General features: G+C 40.6%; 2 protein-coding genes across 2 annotated transcripts; one reads left to right on the top strand and one right to left on the bottom strand.

The window, feature by feature from the left end:
- Positions 1–1,386: 1,386 nt before the first annotated feature.
- Positions 1,387–9,933, top strand: rgs7bpa (regulator of G protein signaling 7 binding protein a). The gene is made up of 6 exons (XM_046036111.1): positions 1,387–2,173; positions 3,232–3,398; positions 8,326–8,456; positions 8,618–8,762; positions 9,451–9,521; positions 9,707–9,933. Exons 1-6 carry the CDS (start codon positions 2,024–2,026, stop codon positions 9,796–9,798), a joined length of 756 nt encoding a protein of 251 aa, XP_045892067.1. The 5' UTR covers positions 1,387–2,023; the 3' UTR covers positions 9,799–9,933.
- Positions 9,934–13,169: 3,236 nt separating this feature from the next.
- c7a (complement component 7a) lies at positions 13,170–22,481 on the bottom strand. Its single transcript, XM_046034591.1, has 18 exons — positions 22,343–22,481; positions 22,065–22,126; positions 21,865–21,943; positions 21,505–21,646; positions 21,274–21,418; positions 21,040–21,178; positions 18,429–18,572; positions 18,068–18,311; positions 17,177–17,290; positions 16,904–17,073; positions 16,540–16,768; positions 15,404–15,575; positions 15,189–15,276; positions 14,530–14,662; positions 14,243–14,431; positions 13,945–14,044; positions 13,648–13,832; positions 13,170–13,558 (listed from the first exon to the last, which is right to left on the bottom strand). The coding sequence occupies exons 1-18, from the start codon at positions 22,346–22,348 to the stop codon at positions 13,374–13,376; spliced, it is 2,526 nt and encodes an 841-aa protein (XP_045890547.1). The 5' UTR covers positions 22,349–22,481; the 3' UTR covers positions 13,170–13,373.
- Between the last annotated feature and the right edge of the window lie 386 nt (positions 22,482–22,867).

Here is a 22,867-nt window from a genome sequence, read left to right as displayed (position 1 = left end):
CTCAGGAAGGCAGTAGCATTTGAAATTGATTCATTCTTGACCAAGTTTTAATGGGTTTAATTATTAAAGTGGTATGCACATTTTGGACTAAAAACCATTCATAAAGACTGAACTGGCACATCATTGCTAAGAAATCAGGAAATGGGCCATGATCACTGCAGAATTCGTTACATGTTAAATAGGCATACAATTACAGTGTGACTCAATTACAGTGTGACTCTGCACTGTATGTGTGTCTTTGTGTTTGTGTGAGTGCAGCTACAGTATGAGTGTCTGTGGGTGTATGCATAAAACAGAGAAGGATTTTGAAAGTCTTCCATTGCATTCACAATTAAATAGTAATGGGAGTTTAGGAAGAGCACTCACCATAGTGAAATAGACTCCTACTTTATTCAGAATATGTACTTTCGTCTTTGTGGTTGTGAAAAGCAAGGAACAGTTAATAGTCAGAGCTGAAGGCTGCCAATGGATTCAGCCGCAAAAAATATTTTTTATAAAGATAGGAATGTTACATTTACTCATACATGTATTTTCTTTCTTTGATGCCACCATGCTCCATATGTGTGTGTGTGTGTGTGTGTGTGTGTGCATGAAAGTATCTTTCTTCCAATTTTGATAATACTTTTTGTATGTTGTTTATGTATTTGTCCACCTATGCTGTTTTACATGACATGAAGGATATACCATAAGTTTTTTGCAGGTAAGATTACCTTTGGAAAGGAAAAAGTAATACAAGCTCCAAGCTGCATGAGATTTTTAAGCCTATTCCAAAACACATATAAACACTCATGAACAACCTTAACTATATTTAGGTTGCTGTAAACTCGGATAAAGTAACACTAAACCACACTGTGTGACTAAGAACATCATATTCAAGATATCAAGATATTAATGTTACTGTAGAGATAGTGATTTACAAAACAACAAAAAGAAAAAACACACTTTAGTCCTAATTAAATGGGCCTGCACATACATATTATACCTTTGCCATTTGTACAATATGGTCTATTTAAAGTGGTTTTTCAATCTAAAGTTTAAATTGGCCCACATTAAGTCTTAACAAGAATGTTAAATTAATTTTATAGTGGCCTACTTCCTTACTGGAGGCAAAGTGGCCAGCAGCCTGAATTTTACACGTTTAGGAGCTCATACAGCTCAGGGCGGGGGTCTGACTTGATGGGCCCTATTAGTATTCCCGTCCTTTGGGTGCGCAGTGTTGCCAACCACACAGCCACGTCAGGCCTGTAGCAACTGCTCGCCTTCTACTGTCTCTCCAAGGTTAGAGATAGGCCCGCCCGACGAGCTCGAAAGACTCGAAGAAACAGCCACTGGGAGACGAACTGAGACCGCGAGATCGGGAATTAAGTTTTTCCTGAAGGTTCAGGTCTTCTCCGGCACAGAGGCTTAAAGTGTCACCTGTGCGCTAGGAAATTGTCAGCAGGGACATTGGCAGCGTTATTTCGTTTCTATAAGGAGGTTGTGCAGTTAAGAAAATATCGTTATCGTCCGTCTTATTGGTGCTTAATGGAAACGCGCAATCATAAAAAATGGTTGCATCTGGAGAATATCCGTGAATACGATCGTCTCCTTCCGACATCTGTGCGTCAGAGAAGACACCTCAGCTAGCTGGACTCCAGGTCGGGTGTAAAGTCTTCACTGTGAACCGTGTGCTTCTGGAGTGAAGGTGACTTGCGCCCCGTCGCAGTCAAGGCAATGCGGAGAGGAGTCGCAGGCGCTCATCCGGTACTTTTCCTGCACTCTGAGGCTCGTCTGGGAAAACATTTGGTCCATCTCCCACACTAGAGGGGAGGAACGTGAGAGGTAGACCGAGCAATAACAATAATCGAGGTTCAGCCTTGCCAATAGTTGGCGAAGGTGAATTGAGCGTAAAAGCAGGAGAGAATAAGGTGAACAGTAAGGTGCAGAGTGGTGAGACAGGAAGAGATAAAGTGGTGGAGTTTGGCGGGGAGAATAAGACAAAACCGTTCTGTATTAGGGTTGTTTTATTAGTGGATGTGTATGCATGAGTTCTGCATCGAATGGGCGCAAAAACCGCCCCAGATCTGCCGGGAACATCTTCCAGATTGGCAAGCCTCCTCCCCGAGACCCACAGAGGAGGGAGAGCACCGAAAGTACCCGCAAAGCCCAGCGCGCCGTGGCCGACTGCAGAATGGTAGGTTTGCGACACGTCAATGCCTGCATGGTGCCTCTGATAAAGAGTGTGTTATTATCCCAACCTTTCTTTGTTCTAGGACGATCGACTAACCCGTGCATGCAGGATGCACCGGCGACAGCTGTTAATAGCTGCAAAAAAAGGACCGGTCTGGGAGTCTAAAAATAGCTATATGCATTTGCATTGCTTTGTCGGCAGTGAAGCCAAACAGATCATCTCGGCGTGCAGATTGACTGTGTGATTTGCATTTGGAGTGTGGAAAGCTGCTGGTGAAGCTGCTTGTGATTTAGGCTAATTTCAAAATTGCCTGAATTGGAAGATTATCCACTAAGGTGTTCGTGATCGTGGCGCATAGCCTAGGTCCCGTGTTTTGACAGATGCTGGCAGGAATGATCATGTATAGTCCTGCTTCACCCTTTCATAAACCAGTGAGCGTCATGGAGCCTCGATGTTCGCATACAGGAGTGCAGCAGGATGCTATGCAGGAGTTGCACAAAATTATTATTTGTGCACCAAATCTCAAGCTCTGAGGTTGTGCAAATAACCAAACTTAGCATAATGGGACCCCGTCAGTACAAAAAAAATCTATTTATTCACCATGCACTCTGACTTTGCGGACTATTTTAATGGTATTGCTTCACTTTTTTTGCTTAATCACATGTTTCTCTCAGAGATGAATGGGCTTTTGTGGCCGCATATATGCAAGGTTGCAATTTTTTAAATACAATCTGTATTGTAGCACACCGCCATGCACCTGCATTGGCAGATTATTTGTCCCTAGTGTGGAAAAAAGTAAAGAAAAAAACCTGTACCTGCTGTAGTTTCCCCAAATGAATAGGCTAGTATGGCTGGATATAGTGCTGCTCAGCATTTCCTTCTTGCTCGACACGTTTTCATGTTGAAGGCCAAGGGAAAAGGCAAGTCTACTGAAATGAACAGAGCAGGAAGCCACATTCAAGCAAAACGTCTTTGTTGATATTTGTGTGGTGCTCACTTGACAAGGTCATTCGGGGAATAACTTATTTTTATGTATTTTTTATCATCTCATTGTCACACAGATCGTCCAAGAATTCAATACACTTGTGGCTCTGTACCGTGAGCTGGTCATCTCCATTGGCGAAATCACTGTGGACTGTCCTTCTTTAAGGGCTGAAATGCTGAAGACCCGAACTAAAGGCTGCGAAATGGCGAGGGCGGCACACCACAGTCTCTCGTTGATATCGGGGTGAGTTGGCACAGACGCTGTCCGTGGTGCTGAACATGGGTGCCTGGCGGTCCGTGGCTCTGACAGTGTAAACCGCACCAAATGGGGTTGCTCTGCAACACTGCTGCGCCTAAAGTTGTAAAGTAGCTAATTTTACCATCTCTTATTTGCATAAGCATCCCCATTTTTAGGCACATGTAAGACACTTAAGCCTACTCCTCTGCACTTCAAAGAAATCATCCAAGTGTGAGTTTTGGGGAAAACAGAACATGAGATCAGCTTTTTCAAAACCATGATGTCTCTTAATTGCTGGCGGGACAGCTTCACCAGGAAGCAATCACAACAACATACTGTAAATGACCCCTTCCCATTAGCTAGGTCTAAAACGTTAATGCATAAAGTGGGATGCATCCACAGGATGAATATCTGAGATAATAGTATCAATAATGTGGAGCCAATGACTTTTGCATTGTTGCTTTTAATGTATTGTGAGAGTGGCCCTTTGTGTGTGTGTGTGTGTGTCAGTTATGATCATTTGAACATTTGGATATGAGTTTCCTTTAAACAATGGATGTTATTGTTTTATAAAGTGCAGAATGTTAACGTGAATCTGGGTTTTTTTCTATATCAAAATCAAATGATGCCATAATGAAACAGTTGATGCAAAGTGATTGGGGTAGAAGTTGTTTTACAGTTTGCTGAATTAGAGAATGTTTTCATGCTAAAATATATTGTTGGCTTATTTATGGTAGATGTTTTTGTTTACGATGGGGGAGGAGGGGCAGCGATGATAGAAGCCTGACATGTCTGTAGACCTGGCCTGCACCCTCCATTGAGCACATCTACTCCACATTGGTGCCATGTGGAAGAAGGGCAAAGTGAGGCTTGGGATTTGAAGGTCCTCGGTGAGGCTGAGGTGCCAGCTGACTTGGCACCCTGAAACTTACTTAAATAACAATTGGACTGACTGAAGCCAGTGGTGAGAGAGGTTTGGAGGATGTCTGCAGTGCTAGCTGCTTGCCAAAGCTCGGGCACTGTTGCAACAATAACAGCATCAGATTTACTATAGCCCATGTGTTGAAGACCAGGTGAAATCATTGAATGTTTGAAATGTGCTCTCTTCTGTTATGTAACCTATTTCCTGGCTCAATAATAAATCCACTTGCTTTATCTTACAGTGATTTAAGACTGCGCATATTTCACTGTCTGTTACATGCATGACTGCCTCTATCTATTTAATGTATGGAGGCTTTGTACCACATGTGCGTGACACACTCACACGGTTAGCAAGTGAACGGGTCTGCTGCTTGTTTTCTGTCATGCGCAGGCATGAATCATACAACATCCATTGAACAGGGGTATCTGTTTATTACAAGGCTTTAAGAACATCTTATATAAATAATTGGATAAACAGTGCAGTTTACAGTGCAGAACTATTATTTGCCAATATATGGCACGTAACTATACCGCTAGATACAGTTAAACTTGTCTCTCCAAGACAACAAGTACTATCCATAGTGCTGTGCATAAATGTACTGCTGCTGCTGCTGCTATAGACATAAAGACGGTGCAGCAGACTCTAAGTTCCCACTGATAACAGCATCAAACCATTGTCATAATCATCACCAGCACATACTTATAACCCCCTGCTCTCCAGGCTGTTTCAATGTCCGTCTCCACTACTAGAGACACAGCTTGAATTAGCCAGCACAGGTCATTCCCCTTTAATCAAATAAAGCCAGTGTGTCTGAATGGTTTGACTGATGCGGGCCTCTCCGATGTGCTAGAGGAAAGCTGATAAGCAGGACAGCACTGATGACAGCTGTGCTTTAGCAACAGTGCTGTAGAAGGCAGCACTGTGACAAAAAAAGGATGGGAAGGAGAAGCTTGCAGTTGGAAGAGGGGAACGCAACAGCATGATCAGCATGTGTGAGAATTATTTGCACCAGGTGCAAGTTTCACGCCTTTCATTGCTGTCAGTTTCCCATGTGAAATAACACCCAATGAATATCACCTGCTGTAGTTTCCCCTTGAACACCAGATTGGTTGTGAAGGTATCGTGGTGTCTCATAAAAGCTAGTGATCAGCTCCGGGTAAATAAAATAAAAAAGTACCCACATGACATGTTTGAACACAACTTCTCAGACTGTTAAACTAACAAAAAATATGGAGACGCTGCTAACACAATCAAACAAAATCCAGTCCGTAGCAATTTTGACTGTCTGACTGCAGATAGTGCCAGCCAACTCATCATTAATGCAAACTCCACAGTTTGTCCTAGGAAGGTTAAAATCAAGGGCAACTGGACTAACTGGTTGAAGGTACTCAAAGAAATTTCACCTCTCATCCGAGAGGCTCCTTCAGTTTGACTGACTGGTAGGGAATCCCAGCTGTTTAACCTCTGTGGTCAAGATGATCGATACCACCTGGTTCGTTAGTGCTCCAGGTTATTGATCATATTGATTTAAGCACATAATCACAAGCAGGCAAAACTCTTAGTCCTCTTTTTTTTTTTTTTTTTTTTACCAGGGATGTTCTTTTTAATTTGTTAAAATGTGAAATATTCAAAATAAAAGAATGTTAGAGACAATTGAAATGTGTGAAGATTGTACAAATGTTGGATGTCTTATTATCTCTTATTCTTCACATACTGCACAGTAGCATGAGAATCCAGTTAAATGTTGCAATGAATGACCCATACTACAATCTGGAAATACAGAAGAGACTAAAATGATCGCGAAACTTCTAAAAATGAAAATTGACGATGTTTGATTGAGGTGCTCAAGTAAAGGGAAATTCACACTGTCTCTCTCTCTCACCCTCTGCATTCACTACCAGTCCCTTCCTCTTCCTCACTTGTCTCTCGCCAAAGTGTATGAAAAATAATTAAGTCAAATTATGTACAGCTTCTTTATTTGATCCTTGTGTTTGAGTTCTAGAAATCTCTCTAAAAGTCTCAATCTGTACATAGACCTTTTATACAGTAATACTATATAATTACACAATAATTATGCAATGTTTTTGTGTTGTTGCTATAGGTTCCACTGTAATTACCAAAGAACATACAAATCTCAGAGATAACACGTTTTTATTTATGTTGAACAGCACAGGGACATAATGCTAATCCTGTCCTGGGCACAGTGGGCAGTACCTGATCTTCCTCTCTCATCTCCATCAACTTCTCAATTTCTTTTTGTCTCAGTCTCCTTGTCCTGTCCTGTCCTGTCCTGTACCTTTCCCTTCCCAAAGCTTAGCTTTGACGAGTAATAATATTACAAATATAAAGGGGCTTTTTTGGGGTTAACCAGATTGGGACAGTGTCTTGCTTTTTGCCTTTTTTACATCACTGCATGCAGTTTTAGAAGTTGTATGCTGGACATTGATCTCAGTCTTTTGAGTGGAGCTGCAACCAAGGCTCACAGGTCTCCATGGGTAAAGGAGATTTATTCTGTTTTTGAGGAGGTGGATATGTTGTATATCAAAAGGAATAATTTAAGTTGGGATGTTAACTCGCTTAAACATAAGCTGTTATTGAAATTTGAAGAAAAATGGTTTGAAAAGGTTTTATTTAAGGCACAGTTAAGGACATACATGCATATCAAACAGAACTTTAGTCCGAAACTATATGTTACATCTCGTTTATCTAGAAGTCAGGGATCCTTGGTTGCACAGCTGAGAGTTGGGATTTTGTGACAAATCCCTGAAATATTTTGGTATGCTGATGACCAAAACCTAGTACGCCTTTTTAACTATGATGTATTTAAGTTTGCAAACTTTGTTTCAAAGGCTTGGAAAAGAAGGCACTCTGGACCTGGCTATCTTGTATATAAATTTTTTGTATATTAATTTTGGTGTCTTGTAAGCCCATGCAGGCTGGGCGTAACTATACACATGGCACAATAATAAAATTTCATTCATTCATTCATTCTTAGGGTTAAGGATAGCCCATATACATCAAGTACTGAGCTCAATGAGGCTAGACTCATCCGTCAACTTCCATTAAACTGTACACAGAGACATGGAGATTTGTGGCCATCGCCAGCCAACAAGTAAAAACAGCTGATTCAGTGGTTAATGGATGGGTGTGTGCACCTCTCACACCTATCACCTTTTCTGAGCATGACGTCAGGAGGGCTTTCAAGCATGTGAACATCAAGAAAGCAGCAGGACCAGACGGTATCAGTGGGCGGGTCGTCAAACATGAAAACAAGACCTCCTTGCCCGAATGACTACCGCCCAGTGGCACTCACTTTCATAATCACGAAGTGCTTTGTGGTCAAGGATTACACCGGCTGCTTTTGTCTACCATCCCAATCAATCAACAGAAGACACCATGGCACATGTCATCTACACCATCCTATCTCACCTGGACAAGAAAGGGATCCATGTGAGATTGCTGTTCATTGATCCTTGACTTCCTGGCGGGCAGAACCCAGGTGGTGAAGGTGGGCGGACACACCTGTTCCACCCTAATTCTTAACACTGGAGCACGCCAGTGCTGTGTTTTGAGCCCTGCTTTACTCCGTGTACACATACGACTGTTAAGCCAATTTCGACTCCAACACCCTCATCAAGTTTGCTGACGACTGTGGTGGGCCTGATCACAGACAACAGTGAAAAGGCCTACCTGAAGGAAATTGGAGACTTGATCAACAAGACTAAAGAGCTGATAGTGGTTTTTGGGAAGAAGCAGGGAAGGAACTATGCCCCCCACCCACCCATCCCCCATCAATGTGTACAGTTACTGTGACTGTAGCACGAGACAAATATAGTTGATAGATTGACATCTATGAATTTTCCCCTTTATTGGTAACAAAAAAGTTAAACCTTTTTCCAAAACAGGACTATAATTTTAATTTGTATCCATAAAGTTTGTCATTGTATGCAGAGTTTCTCAATTTCCAACTAGCCAATAACCTTGCTGTGTTCAAACTATATGTCATTTCAGGCCAGAAGACGGGGAGATCCACCCTGAGATCTGTAGGCTCTTCATTCAGCTGCAGTGCTGTCTGGAGATGTACATCACTGAGATGCTTAAATCCGTCTGCTTACTGGGCTCCCTGCAGCTCCACAGGAAAGGTTAATGCACAAACAAGCCTCATGGCATAGCGTTTAACTTTTATGTAGACACATGTGCTAGTATATGTAAAACATGCTTTGAAAATGATATGCACAGATGTAATTATCAATGACAGCTTTCTACGACATGTTTAAGGCTAGCTTCTCTCTGTGTTCTTCAGGTAAGGATTACTGCGGCCCTCACGGGGTCGACAGTAAGACTGAAGAGAGCTCAGACATCCCCATCCTGGAGGACACCTCTTCCTCCCCCACTGACTGTCCTCAGCTCTACTGGCTGGTGGCCAATGACATAGAAAACATTGAAAGGTAAGTAGACAAAAATTATGTTGTGATGTATGTTGTGTCCTTCTCTCTCGCTCTCTCTCTGTTTATTTAGTTGTCAATAATTGTACAATTGTTCATCTTTGTTAGTCAAAGCACATGAGTTAGGAAACAATGCAAAGTATGCAAGAGCAAGTATTTTTGTCAGTTTTTGTCACATTACAATGACACTTAAAATGTAGCCAATTTTCCTTTTTTCAACCTCACTAATAATGTAATAGTTGATCATTGACATGACAGTATGTGCATTGAGGAAAATCCCCCTTTTCTCCCAAGTAGGACATCCTATGAAAACTAAATGACATGCCTCTGAAAACGACCAGATATTTCTGTTACAAAGAGCTATGCCATCCTATATTATACGCCTATCTAATTACTGTACTTGGCAGAGCAGACAAAAATTTAATGTAGTGTAATGCCCGTGAATATTTGATAATTGAGACATTTTATAAAATGACAGAATCACATATTAAAATTTTACAACATCCAGTTTTTACTTGAGACGGTATCTAGTAGTCACAGAGAGTACCATGCTTTAAGTTACAGTATATTTTAAGATATATTTTTAGATGACATGGCAAAAATTTATTTGCTTGAGAGTCTGCAGATGTAATACAACAGCAATAGATGCTAAAGATAAACTACATAAAAGCCCTTATTTGTGTTATTGCAGGGATATGAGGGAGATGAAAAATCTTCTCAGTAAACTCAGGGAGACAATGCCTTTACCATTGAAGAACCAAGGTAAGATTGAAACTGAACACTTTCTTTACCTTCACCCTCTTACACACACACACATCAACCCGATGGAGCTTTTTTATAGTCAAGAAGTATAGAAGATTTGTTGGCTTGGAAAAAACACTGTGTCATAGCTAAAATTGGCAAAAATGTCTGACTTGGCAGTGGTCTGCATGTGTTCTTGTGCCCAGATGACAGCAGTTTGCTGAACCTGACTCCCTACCCACTGGTCCGACAGAGGAAGAGGCGGTTCTTTGGGCTTTGTTGCCTGGTAACCAGCTAAGGGCCCCACCTTCGTGGGTAGGAGGCGGCAACAAAGACATCATTACCCACTGTCCTTCACCACTTGTGTCTCCCACCAATCTATTACTGCCATTTTCAAATAAATTGTCTCTTTCTCTTTTTTTTAAAGGCTGCCCATTTTATAATTTTATTTTGTAATACAAATGAGAATTGTAACTGCAATGTGATGAAAACAAAAGTCATGAACATATATTTTAAGATATTTTGCAACAAACTTTCCCTTTTTTTGGTAACTGAAGTCAGATATCTGCTTGTCCAATGTAAAAGAGAATGAGAGGTCCTTTGAAATAATGTCAATGTTCAATTACTTCCACGAACCTGAGTGAATGAAATAAGGATTCATGTTAAAAAAGGGAATTTAATTGTCCGTTTTTGTCAGAAATAATGTGATAACTTATTAATAGACGCCATCCAAATATCTGAGGATGGCACTTGCAAAGGCAAAGTTATACATTTGTCTAAGCGGAGATGACAGGTTTGTGCAGAGTAAGTTTGTTGTGTATTACAGTCTCTGTTTTTTGTTTCTTGCTGTTTTTCCTTCTTAATGTACTTAATTTAGTCTTCCATAAACCAAGAACCTGTACCCAACTTTAACTTTCCAACTTCAAAATGGAAATATATGATACAATACTCGAAAAATAAAACTTCTTTGCACACAATATCTATCTATAAATTGAGACATTAGAATTGTATATACACATAATCTTTACGCAATGCGCTCTGAATTCTTTTCAAAGTTGGAGTTGGTTAGCAAATAATCTGTTAGTTGGTATGAGCAGGAAGGGTATCTGTCATTGCAGACAGAGGGCGTGGGTCTTGTTAATTAATGAGAGGGGTCAATGTTTAGGGCATGGTAAAGGTACAGTAGTCAAAGCTGATATAGGTCATTTTACATTGTTAATAAAACTTTTGTTATTGAAACGAAAAAGCTACTCTGTCATTTTCATGCATGTAATCCACTGAAATGTCCACTTGGCGGAGACAAACTATCAAAAGAGATATCCGTTTGGGTGGTCTGGGATCTGGTACAAATCCAACTGTAAAACTGAATTAATTGAATGGATTGATTACTCTTTAAGTGATTGATAAAGGCCATTATGTAATAATTCATATTTTTGAAAGAAACATCCCAACATTTACTGTATGCTATTTTGGTACTTTTTCTGGTCTGCTATGGATTGTCCCACTGTTAAACCTGTTTGTAGAGTAAACACTTCTATCTGGGAGGGTTTGGGGGGGACAAACATACATGGAGATACAGAAGGGGAGAGAGAGAAAAGCCAGATAATCTTTTATAAAGTCCATAACAAGCAGCTTTTGTTTATATTTTCTGAGAGTTGGAGAAATAGGCGGGAAAGAAAGATTATACCGCCAGACAGGATCCAGCTGGTCACCTACTTTTGCTGCTGGGATGAAAGTTTCCTCAGCAAGCAGTTATCAGTGGCTGAAACTTCATAAATCCTCATCAACTCAGAAATTGGACATTTGTAGTATACTATTTATTATTATTTTGACATGCAGGTTAGTTAAATTAATGTAATGAATGTGTGTCCTTTGACAAAGTGGTGACATGCCCAGTGCATGCAGGGATACGACCCCCCCCCCCCCCACACACACACACACACACAACAGCAATAGCACTATAAAATGGATGGATGAACATGTGGTGTCCGAACAATAATGCTGCGATGATGTGTTGAGAGGAAACAAAATCAAAGGAGTTTCAGCATCAATTACAAGCTCTGCAGCAGCTTGGAGAGTGACCCAGCCCGATGGCCACTCTGTCTCTCTGTACATCAAACATAGCTTATATAGGATATGTGTAGGTATCTGTTAGGTACCATAGAAGGGTTTGTGTCTGCAAAATAAATGGTCAAACCCATAGAAGGGTACAGTACTATTCTGAAGTAACAAAACAAGGGGTTAGAGGTCAAATTCTATAGAAGGGTTCAGTCCCTACATAACCACCAATCACTGCTCTCCCTGTAGAAGGTCACTGACCCTCTGTCCTGCTGCTACAGTGCTATTTTGAACTATTATGAGTCAAATGGACAAATATTGGATACTACACTAAATAAACCATTTAAAAACCAGCTGAACTACCTAAAAATGCATCATCACAAATTTGAAATTAGAGCTTTCTTTTTTGGAGATAAATGATTTTCATAGGACAGCAACACACAAGAGTTAATAAAAGCATATTAGCCTCTTAAGAGCCATCTCCCACTGACTGACCAAAAAAACTTTCACAGGACTACAAATTAAAAGGAAACCCTGAATAAGTTATAGGAGAATGTAGGCACTTCCACACACACACACACCCACCCACCCACCCATCAAAAGAGACAACTGATCTTGTTTGGTGAAAGTGACATGAGTCATATACTATGGCCTTGCTGTCAATGAATCTCAACTCTATTGAGCAGCTATTTGGGTGTGTCAGGTAGCGCACTTCACCACCATCATAACATTATCAAAAGGGAAATTTTTTTCTAAAATAATGGTGTTCAACCCTCCAAGTAAAGTTCCAGAAACTTGAATAATCTACGCTAAGGTGCATTGAAGCTGTTCTGGCAGCTTTTGGTGGCCCAGTACCTTATTTGTGCTGTTTTTCCCCCTTTATTTTGTTCCAACTGTATATTTTTTTTGAGTTCTTTGGAATAAGTGAGGTTAAGTGCTCATAACCTCTAACCTGCCCATACATGCTTGAATATTCTCTCACCCAAAAATCATGTCAGTTTGTGTGTATAACCACTTCATGAGTGCGAACGTGTGCTAGCTCTCGAGCATGTCAAGCATGTTCCTCTCACCCACCAGCCTTTGTGTACAACATGGTGTAACTGAGGGAAGCACATCTGCCTACAGTAAACATTTTGGTGTGATGAGGGGACATTAAGTAGCTGGTATCTTCAAACAGTTTCACAGGCATGTTCAGCCACACATGCACTCACGCTGTGAGAGGGCAGCGAGCCAGAGGCAGGAATAGGCTGTCAGCAGGGGTTTGCTTGGCAGGCTGAGCGCTGTCTGGTTTAGAAAGCACAGGACATCTTTTCAAACAGACCATATCAGTCCAGAACACAGATTTTCAAACATTATCTTGAGGGACATTTAGGAAACTATTTTTTTGTAAACTCAGACCTTCGTTAGAGTATACTATGCATGCAGCTCAAACAGTATTTAACATGTTGAGAGAGCAACAAAACACTAGATGGAAAGGCAACACTGCATATATTTTGTCTGTGGATACCAATCCCTCTGTTATAATTACATCTATATGTAATTGTGTTTTGGGGGCCTCTCAGTATATTATACCATCAGAAAAGGAACAAAAATGAAAAGAAATTCAACATGGCTGGTGTTTTGCTATTTACTGTCCTAATACAGTTTTACATTATATTTTTAACATGCATAACATTGTAGTTTTAAAATGTGTTGAAGCAGTGACACTTAATACTAATTCACTGGAAAAATATGGAGGAAATTGTTACAGAAGATTAGTGTAAAGACAGAAGGGGGAGACAGAAGGTCATAAGGTCAAAATCTCTTCCAGCATCCTCAGGAAACGCAAGGCAGGATACTGACAACTGACACCTTTTCTCCTTTACATCTCTGTAGCCCGGCTTCACACTCGCTCATGGTCTGAATGTCTGCAGTCGCATTCACCCCAACGCGGACACACACATTTAATCCTGGGGTCAAGCAATCTGCAGAATCCTTACAGAGACACGTGTTGGTTTGATCTGAAAGAACAGTGTGGCAACAAATAAGATCGCAACAAATAGCAAATACCGCACGTTTATGGATTTTTTGTAACCTTGGATGTTCTTACCGTCACAGGTCTCCCACATGTGACAACTGGTGCAGCCTGTTGTGTCGCGCTCTGGCCACCTGCAGGTGCTGTCTTCTGCTATCACGTGGTTCTTCCCCATACACTGCAGTGCGTGCATTTTGCACACATTCAGAAGGAGTGATTTTTTACTCCCAGGACTAGTGGCGCACATCTCCAAAGATGAACTGGTGACAAAAAAAAAAACAACAATCATGCTCAAACACAGTAACCACAACAACAAGAGAATCACAAAAAGTCACATGAAAAAAACCCTGATGATTAGCAGAGTTAACATACCTGCACTCAAAAGGCATTTTGCAAACACATTTTCCTCTGGAAGACTTCTCCCACGGTTTACACTGCACCGAAATAGAGGTGGGTTCCTGTTGCGTGGTGACTGTGGGATACATAGAAATCATTCTTGCACAATGCTAACTGATTAATGCCCTTTGCATGCAATGATAAAAATATATCATACAGAAAAGCAAAGCATGAGATTAAATGAAAAGTAGGGCACAATATACTACAGTCACATCTTGTCACACTGCAGTTTGATGTTGTCCGTTAGATTATTTATAGGAACCCTGAAGTTTACCTGGGCCGCATTTGATGTCCGCTGGGTCTGGTGAAAATTGTAGACTGGGGTCACACATGATCGTTGCTTCTCCTAGTAGGTGTCTACCCGCTGGACAGGACAAGGTGATTGTCTCCCCTATGTCATAGGCCACCTTTAAAGGAGAGGCTATGACATCCTCAGCGAAGGAGTTAATCTGGCACCTTGAGACTGGGAGAAAAAAAAAACAACAACAACAAAAAAAATCACACTGTAATTCATTGAGATTGTAAATGTTTCTCTAAAATCTTTGGTTTTAGGGTACTCACCTGTGCACAGTCCAGGGCGGCCAGACCAGGTTTGGCCAGCAGTGCATTCTATGGAGCTGTGACCAGTAAGATGGTAACCTTCAGTGCAGCTGTACTCAACCCTACTACCCACGAGGTAAATGTCTTTTGGGTCCTGTGGAGCATGTCGTGACAAAAAGGTGTTTAAGTTCCATTTTTCAGTTCTGGCCTTAGTACAGAAACCTCCTAAAAAGGAACGGAATTAGAAATACTGAAATATGAATAACAAATGTGACCCAATGCCATTGTGCCAAGCTCATTTCATTTTACAGGAGACACATTGATTAATTTCATAGCCCCTGTAATGCAAAATACCTTTTTAAGGCTTTGAATGTAAATATCGATTGTCTATGGAACGCACACACAAAAAACATTTACCACATTTTGTGCCTGTTTTTCCAAGTTGGGTCTCAAATGTAGTTTTGAGGCCACATTATTGGGTTTACCAAATTACATAATTTCTCCATATCAAACTCTGGGTGTGTATTCTTTGGGAAATTAGGCTGACTGATGTGGAGACAAAGTCAATCATATGAGGAATAACAGGCGTTCTGGGTAATACTGGAAAATCTTGCAATTACTGTGACAATACAAATATTAAATGTTTGCAATAATTTCACAATGTTTGGCTTCATCTTTACCAGGACATAGCCATTGATTAAAGCAGGCGGGGTTCTACACTTCTGACTTGCTGGCAGAGTTTGGTCAAAACACTGAGGCTCCATGGTTCTATAGAAAAACAGTTAAAAATAGGATGTTGTATGATGGTAGATTGATAAAAATCAGTGTGAAATGTCATAGCAATGACTGGTAGTGCCTGTGACAAAAACTGATACTGCAAAAACTTTGTTCTGACTTTAAATATTTCAGGTCATGGTCTTCACAGTCAGTTGTCTCAGTGGGTTCTCCGATACAGTGTTGTCCTCCGTTCTGAGGTGTGGGATTGGAGCAGGAACGACTTCTTGATCTTCGACCCCCAGAGCAGGATGACCAGGCTGACCAGCAGGCCCAACTGCCGTGGATCACTCCTTAATGAGCAAAAACATAAGACAAGTGGAAAAATGAGGTATAAATTACAGTCTGTGATATTATCCATTAAAAAGTTACTTACTGTACTTAGGTACTGTATTCAGCCTCTTAAAAGCAAAAATACTATTAGAGCATACACCATACAACACATACTTAGACATGACAGGAAAAAAAAACATATGTCTATCACCAGTTTTTAGTTAATTCAAAAGAATAGTGTGACATTTGGGAAATGGGCCTCTTTGCTTTCATGCTGAGAGTTAATATTAATATCACTCTCAGATGTGGCTGTTCAATATAATGCCATAGTCAGCATATAGGCAGCTTCTCTTGGTGTCCAGCCGAGAAACATGGGGGAAACAGCTACGGTGTGTTGCTGTGAGTTAGATCTGAAAATTGATGCCACTCTCATTTCTGTAGCCTTAATATAAAGCTACTGCCAGCAGCCTGTTAGCTTTGCATATAAACTGGAAACAGAAAAAGCTATCCTGGCTCTGTCTAAATGTACCAAAATCCACCTACTGACATCTCTAAATAACATGTGATTTGTTTTTTGTTTAATCTTTAAAACAATGGTCGTTTAAAAAAAACCTAAGGAAGTTACTGCAATGTGTGATTTTTATTCTTCGGTTTTGTATGGATTAAAAAAAATTCTGTATAACATGTTTATGAGTGAGCTTAAGAGGTGCTGTTTGGATTTCTTAGCTTTGGTCAGATCCAGGCTAGCCGTTTCTCCGTTTCCAGTGTACATGCTATAAGATAACTCAGTGCTGGCAGTAGTTTTTTAGGCTACTGTACAGACATGCAGTGGTTTTCTGCTTCTCATCTAACTCTCAGCAAGAAAGCAAGTAAGTATATTTCGCCAAATCTTAAGTTATTCCTTTAATTAATCATAGCAAACCATCTTCATGAAGACCAAACTGACTGCATTAGAAAAGAACCTGTCTAAAATGTAACACCCACCGGGCTGACCCTCCGCTTCGGTTCCCTGCTCACAGGCCAGTCCTGATGTGCCAGGCTTACAGATGCATTTGCATTCACTTCCATCCATGAGAACAATACCATTGTTTCTGCATGGCTGGCAGTGGCAGGGGTCGCTCTCAGAAAGGTACTGTTCTATGGCCCTGCGAAGGTAGAGCTTCTTCACTCCGGCACACTGAACCTCCTTCACCAGCTCTGACAGTGGCCTCAGCTGCCGAAACAAGAGTTGATTTAAGAGAGTCAAAATGAAGGATGTATTTGATATGATGACACTTATCAAATACTGACTGACTGAAATGCATTAAGTTTACACTTTCAAAGTTTAAAGAGATTATTTTACTTTCACCTTTTGTTTTATGACCTTTGGAAATGATCGAACAGACTCTGCCCAGTTTGAGTACATTTCCCAGTTCTTGTCTGGATCGGCGACCTGCATGTTCTCCAGTGGTGCTATATGTTCGATGCCTCCTCCCTGCACGTCCACAACCACTCTGTTCTCATTTATCCTGGTATAACCTATTTTTAAAAGGTTTGCAGAGATGATGGATGACAGAAAGATTCTCAAAATAAAGTGCTTTTATAGGCTGGTATGTTTGTAGAATTAATATCAAAATTGTACCCCTGGAAAGTGTTTTTCTATGTTGACCACTCCTGCAGTCCACATGGGTGATGGGGAAAATAAAAACCCAGCGTTTAGTCCTTTCACATTCATTATACTGCGAGCTTTCGAGAGCTAGAAAACAGAAAGTCAAAGCGACAGACAAACAAAAGTCAGTGCCAGAATGTTACATTTAAAAACAATTTACAAAAAAAACCAGAAGTTTCATGCGCTTTTCATTTGTTAATGCATCAGGAAACATTAATACAAAATAATTAAGATATTCTACCAGTGGCTAGAAAAGGCTGGACTAAAGGAAAGCACAGAAGCACTAATCATGGCGGCACAAGAACAGGCACCCAGTACAAGATAAATAGACCACACAGGGCAGGACCCCAGATACAGACTGTGCAAGGATGCCCCTGAGACAGTACAGCACATAACAGCAGGGTATAAGATGCAGGCAGGAACAGTGTACATGGAACGCCATAACCAGGTAGCTGACACAGTGTACAGGAACATCTGCCATGAGTATAGGCTGGAAGTCCCAAAGTCAAAATGGAGACACCTCCTAAGGTAGTTGAGAATGACCGAGCTAAGATCCTGTGGGACTTCAAGATCCAGACTGACAAACTGGTGATGGCTAACCAACCAGACATCGTGTTGATTGACAAACAGCAGAAGAAGGATGTAGAGATAGAGCCCTCAAACTTTCAGGCCTCTGGTAGTTATAAATAATGCTTCTAAAAATTACCAGCCACCATTAGAAGAAATACGATGATGTGAATCACCATGAATGTGAGGTAAAAGGGACTTTGTTACCAACCTGTTCCATCATAAAAATGCCTGCCTGTAGATACACTATTCTTTGAATTACGCCTGCCATGAAGTTGATGATTTATGAATACTCACACATATATTTTTCAGTTTCTATATCAACCCTGCCGACGATTTTCAAGGAGCCTCCAAGAGTTCCCTCAGACAAGTAGTGTGTTCCAAACCTCTCCAAAACCTTCCTGTAGGCAGCGTAGTCGTAGACTGAGGGGAGTTTGACCAGTGCCTTCCACAACTCCTCAGATATTGGAAGGTACTGAGGAGAGTTGCTCTGGAACTGCGCTACTTCTATGTCATTCTTTAAAACCAGAAGCTTCTTTGTCTGCAAGGAGTAAATTAATCACTAAGTAAGATACATTTTATAGTATGATTTTCCTTATCAAAAAGTCACAGAGTTGCTGTTAAATATACCGTGACAAAATTTCAAGTTCCTACATACCTGACTCCTGTCAGTTGCCTCATGATGGTCATAGTTTCGATATCCTGTCGTGGTCCCGGACACCGTCTGTCTGTTGACAGTATCCTTTGCATAGTGCCAACTACTGGTGTACATCTCGTCACTGAAGTCATTCTGAGCTTTAACCTGAGAACAAAACAGTGTTAGCAATGTCAGGTATTTCACATAATTAAGAAAAATACTGATCAACTGAAATTAATACATGTGTGGTAAGAAAAAATGCACTAAACTGAGATCTTGAGTCTTCAAGGTACCCTGCGAAGTTTTTGACCACTACTGCTGTAGAGTAATGTCTTGACAACTAGTTTTCCAGCATTCACAAAAGGACCTACATACTCCTCACAAAACTATCCTCACCAATCAACATTAGTTAAAACACTTAAAACGAACGACGACAAGCTACCTCTTTTAGTTGTGAGTGTAATTACTATCCTCTCTCTATGGGGAGAAGTAGCATTGTTATACCCTCTGTACACCTGGAATAAACATGCAATCTGTATCTGTTTATCTTGTCTGAATTAGGAAAGCACCTGTTAACGCAAAGTATAAATGCTGGAAGGACGCATTACGATCAGAATGCGATTGGATTCACCAGACCATCTCTGGAGGTCTGGCTCGCACTGTGAAGTGTGTAAATCACTGACAACATTCTTAAGTAAACATGTCATCTAACTTCCTTTACAAAAAGTGATCCTAAAGTGAATGAGTGGGATGGGTTCTCAGTTTGAGACCTGTAACAGATTTGTGGGCGCTTATCTGGGATTGGCGACACCTGGTGTTGGAGAATATCATTAATTCATTGATCTCTGAACCTGTGGACCATCATCAAAGCAAGGGCCTGCAAGAATCCAGGGCATCTGACTGCCGCCAGAGCGAGGGATTATGAGGGATGAGTGCATCTGATGAGTGTTCGCAATGACAGACAGACAACGAGAGAAAGAAGACGGTTTGGACTGTTAAGAAGAGATTGTTCTGCCTTTCTGCTGATGAGTTGTTCCAGCTTGCTATTGATACCCCATTGGGCAGAGAGCCTGGGTCTGATGACAGACCCACTTTTCCAAGAGGCTATGCAGAAAAGTGGTTCTCCAGAATGAAGGAAGTTTACAGACTTGCATCAGTCAAGGGGAAAAAAGATACCACCACATGAATTAGAGGGGGCCCAAGTAAGCTACGACCATACTGGGAAGGAGAGGATTGGAGATGGCATCGCAATGACTGCCAAAAGGTGTAGCAGGAAATCAGGAGTTTGTACCCAAATGCAGACAAAAGAGGATGGAGCAATTAAGTTAAGTTAAGATTTAATCAACAAAACTCCAATAGGGGGAAAACTTACATGGAGGTGATTAGGCAGACAGAGATCAAAAACTGTGAAATCAATCCAATATCAGCAAAAAAATCCAAAATGGATGTTTTAAAGTCAATAATCCAAAAACATGCACAGGATAGAAGAACAAACACTAGAACACAGAAACATGTTTAACAAATTTGCAACTGAAAAGGAGAAACACACTCACTAATATACACCAAAAGGGGAGTGACTGATGAGGCTCAGGTGAAAACAATTAGGGAAAAGTAAGGCATTCAAGCTCACAGGAAAACAAAAGAGCAGGAAGGAAATTGGCCAAAGACGAGAGCAAAATACCAAAGTAAAACAGCAAATGGAAGGAATGAATAAATGAAACAAGGAACACAACGCAAAGACAAGACAACATAGCCGAGGAACGGGTTACCAAAATAATGACAGATGGGCCTGTTTACTAAGTGACCTTGGAAATGGGTGGAAATGGAGTACAAACACTACACTGCAATGTACTTCACTTGGTCATTTATCCCAGCAGAAAAACAAAGGGTGTCACCAGGAGTAACTTGTAGGGATCCTTTCCATGATGTTGTTAGACACCTTGCATAGGAGGTATAACAGCCTGAGCCTGTCAGTGGCAAAAAGAAGCATGTTTTGTGGATGTAATTTTGACAGGCACAATTGCCCCAAAGGAATTCATGGTTCAAGGGTGCCGGCTGAAGCCATCTGCTGCCAAGATTCCAAAACTTTTTGTACCTGCCGAAATATATGAAAATAGTGCCCAGCTTTAAAAATACTAAAATTATCCTTTAATACATTGCAACTCCAGTGACAAGTCCTGTCTTTGTTTCTCTCATTGACGGCAATGTTTCAACCACAATCTTCACTTAATCTTACATAGTTGCCAAAAATTAACCAGATCTTAACAAAAAAGATAGCAGATGGCAGAAAATGCTTGCTTAGTTCTGCAGACCGCAGAGGACAGTAATGCATGTCAGCATTTGGTGATGTTAATGTGGTGTAAATGGCAGGAATGCAACAATAATAGAGCAAAAGAAGAAGAAGGCTGCAAGTTGATGTGGCCAATGCGGGATTCAACAGACTAAAGATAGCTATGGAAATGTTTTCTGAGTTAGAAAATATTGTTACATGTTAATCATGTTGAGAAATGTTAAAAGTAAACAAAACTGTTTACAATGAAATTTTTTAAAAAATACTCCACATGGTACCTTTTACAGTATTTAAGTGACCAAGAGAAGTATTGCAGATGAAGGCATTTTGAGGATGACCAACCATAAAGCTGTACTGGAGAGTACTAAGGGGCAGTCTGTAGAGAGTGTTGTGGACACCGCTGAAGACAGTGCGACACTGGCCCCCAAAGCTCTTTGTGTTGATGACACTGGCCCTCCACTTCTCTGACACCACATCAAACCTATAGATGCAATAAAAGTGTCCCACTGGTAAGCATATGATACCTTCTTATATGCTTGTATTGGTGCACAAACATCAATAGGCCTTGTAACTTACCCGAGTCCTAGCAGATCAATGTTGGGTGGTAAAGCTGTTTCTGTACATATGATGTATTTTTCAGTGCCACAGACACTTTCATCGAGTCCATCTTCCTCACAGTCCTGATCTCCGTTACACACCAGAGTTTGGCTGACACACTTGCCTAAGGAACAAGCAACAGACAGAAAGCTCAGTGACTGTTCTTTACTTCTGTATGATTATGGGAGTGAACAGAGTTTTATTTCTAACCCGATCGACAGCGAAACCTGTCTCCACATCCATCCTCTAGAGGGCAGCCTTGTGTGGTTTCACAGGACCTGGTCTCTGACCGCTTTCCATCGCAGGGGTTCCCTCCAAACTGAGAGTAGACAGCCATGGCTCGGCTTCTTGTCTGTTAAATACCACAATATTACAAAAATAAATTGTACAAGCAAATAAATATAAAAGTATTTTCATCAATTTTAAAGAACAAAGATAAATAAGAAAAATAATTCACCATTTTTACTTCCACTTCTGTCTACTTAAAGTTATGATAATCATTGTCTAAATAGAGAAGTGCACTAGTCAAACAAAATTAAATATGTTTAATGATCAATGAAACCTTCTAACCTGTAATTTGGTGCAGCCATCACACGCTGACCAATCGCCATAAGGCCCCCACTGGCAATGAACTCTCTGGTCACAAAACCTTGGAAATAAAAATTAGATCAAATTATTCAACAAATGAAACCAAATAATCATTGCGTATTTGTGTCATTTATAATGGCGTGCTTTTAATTGTCAAACCAGTAAAGCAAAAACAGATTTACCCCTCGGGAGTGAGCAGGGATAGCAGCCATGGCAAGACTGCCAAAACAAGTTGTGTAGTGTTCTGAAGAAATGAAGAAGACAAGAGGAAAGCAGAGAAGAAGAAAAGACAAAAGTAGAGGAGAAGGGAAGGGAACAACAGAAGAGAAACAAGAAGAGAAGACAAAAGAAAAGTGAAAAGAGAGGACAAGAGAAGAGAATATAATAGAATCAGTCATACCAACACGTTCTGAAAAATGTGTTTGTAATTTCCCTGTTATTGAGTGTAAAATCTACTTGCCTTCATGGCGAGTGAAGAGCAGCAAACAGAAGAGTCTTGAATTGCCTTTGACGCTTGTTGTTTCTTGTTAGGGAGTCAAACTCTTGGAAGGACATTCCATAGAACCTCCTGAGGGAAACAATGTGTGTGTGTGCGTACGCTGTGGACACAAAAAATATCTTTGAGGCAACTCCTGCCAAAAAGGAGGGGAGAGGATCATTCTGAAACTGAAGCAAAGATTTCTCTTTGGATGAGAGTCTGCTATTCTCCTCATGACTGTCACATCTGTTATTAATAAATATTATTATACACTAACAGAACTTTCTCACACCCGAAACTTCATAGCAGGAAAAGCACAGATGAAACTAATAACACTAATTAGTGCCATGTTCTCTTAAGGTGTGCCACAAATCATGCATGTGGAACATCTAGGATCTAGGATCTTTTCCACAGAAGATATTTATCAAGACATATCACAGTAGGAAAAGCTCAGATGTAAATAATCAAACTAATGATTAATGAATTCACCTCCAGTACTTGTCATCC

The sequence above is a fragment of the Micropterus dolomieu genome, linkage group LG21 (assembly GCF_021292245.1).
Source record: "Micropterus dolomieu isolate WLL.071019.BEF.003 ecotype Adirondacks linkage group LG21, ASM2129224v1, whole genome shotgun sequence".
Lineage (NCBI taxonomy): Eukaryota > Metazoa > Chordata > Actinopteri > Centrarchiformes > Centrarchidae > Micropterus > Micropterus dolomieu.
The sequence above is the reverse complement of the archived record's forward strand: the minus strand, read 5'-3'. Positions and strand labels throughout refer to the sequence as shown.

Coding starts and splice junctions, on each gene's coding strand:
- rgs7bpa (XM_046036111.1), top strand. CDS start 2,024: ATGAGTTCTGCATCGAATGGGCGCAAAAACCGCCCCAGATCTGCCGGG. Junction 8,457..8,617: donor CCTGCAGCTCCACAGGAAAG/GTTAATGCACAA, acceptor TGTGTTCTTCAG/GTAAGGATTACTGCGGCCCT. Junction 8,763..9,450: donor GACATAGAAAACATTGAAAG/GTAAGTAGACAA, acceptor GTGTTATTGCAG/GGATATGAGGGAGATGAAAA.
- c7a (XM_046034591.1), bottom strand. Junction 21,944..22,064: donor TCCCTGCTCACTCCCGAGGG/GTAAATCTGTTT, acceptor TTTATTTCCAAG/GTTTTGTGACCAGAGAGTTC. Junction 21,179..21,273: donor ATTGATCTGCTAGGACTCGG/GTAAGTTACAAG, acceptor TTGCATCTATAG/GTTTGATGTGGTGTCAGAGA.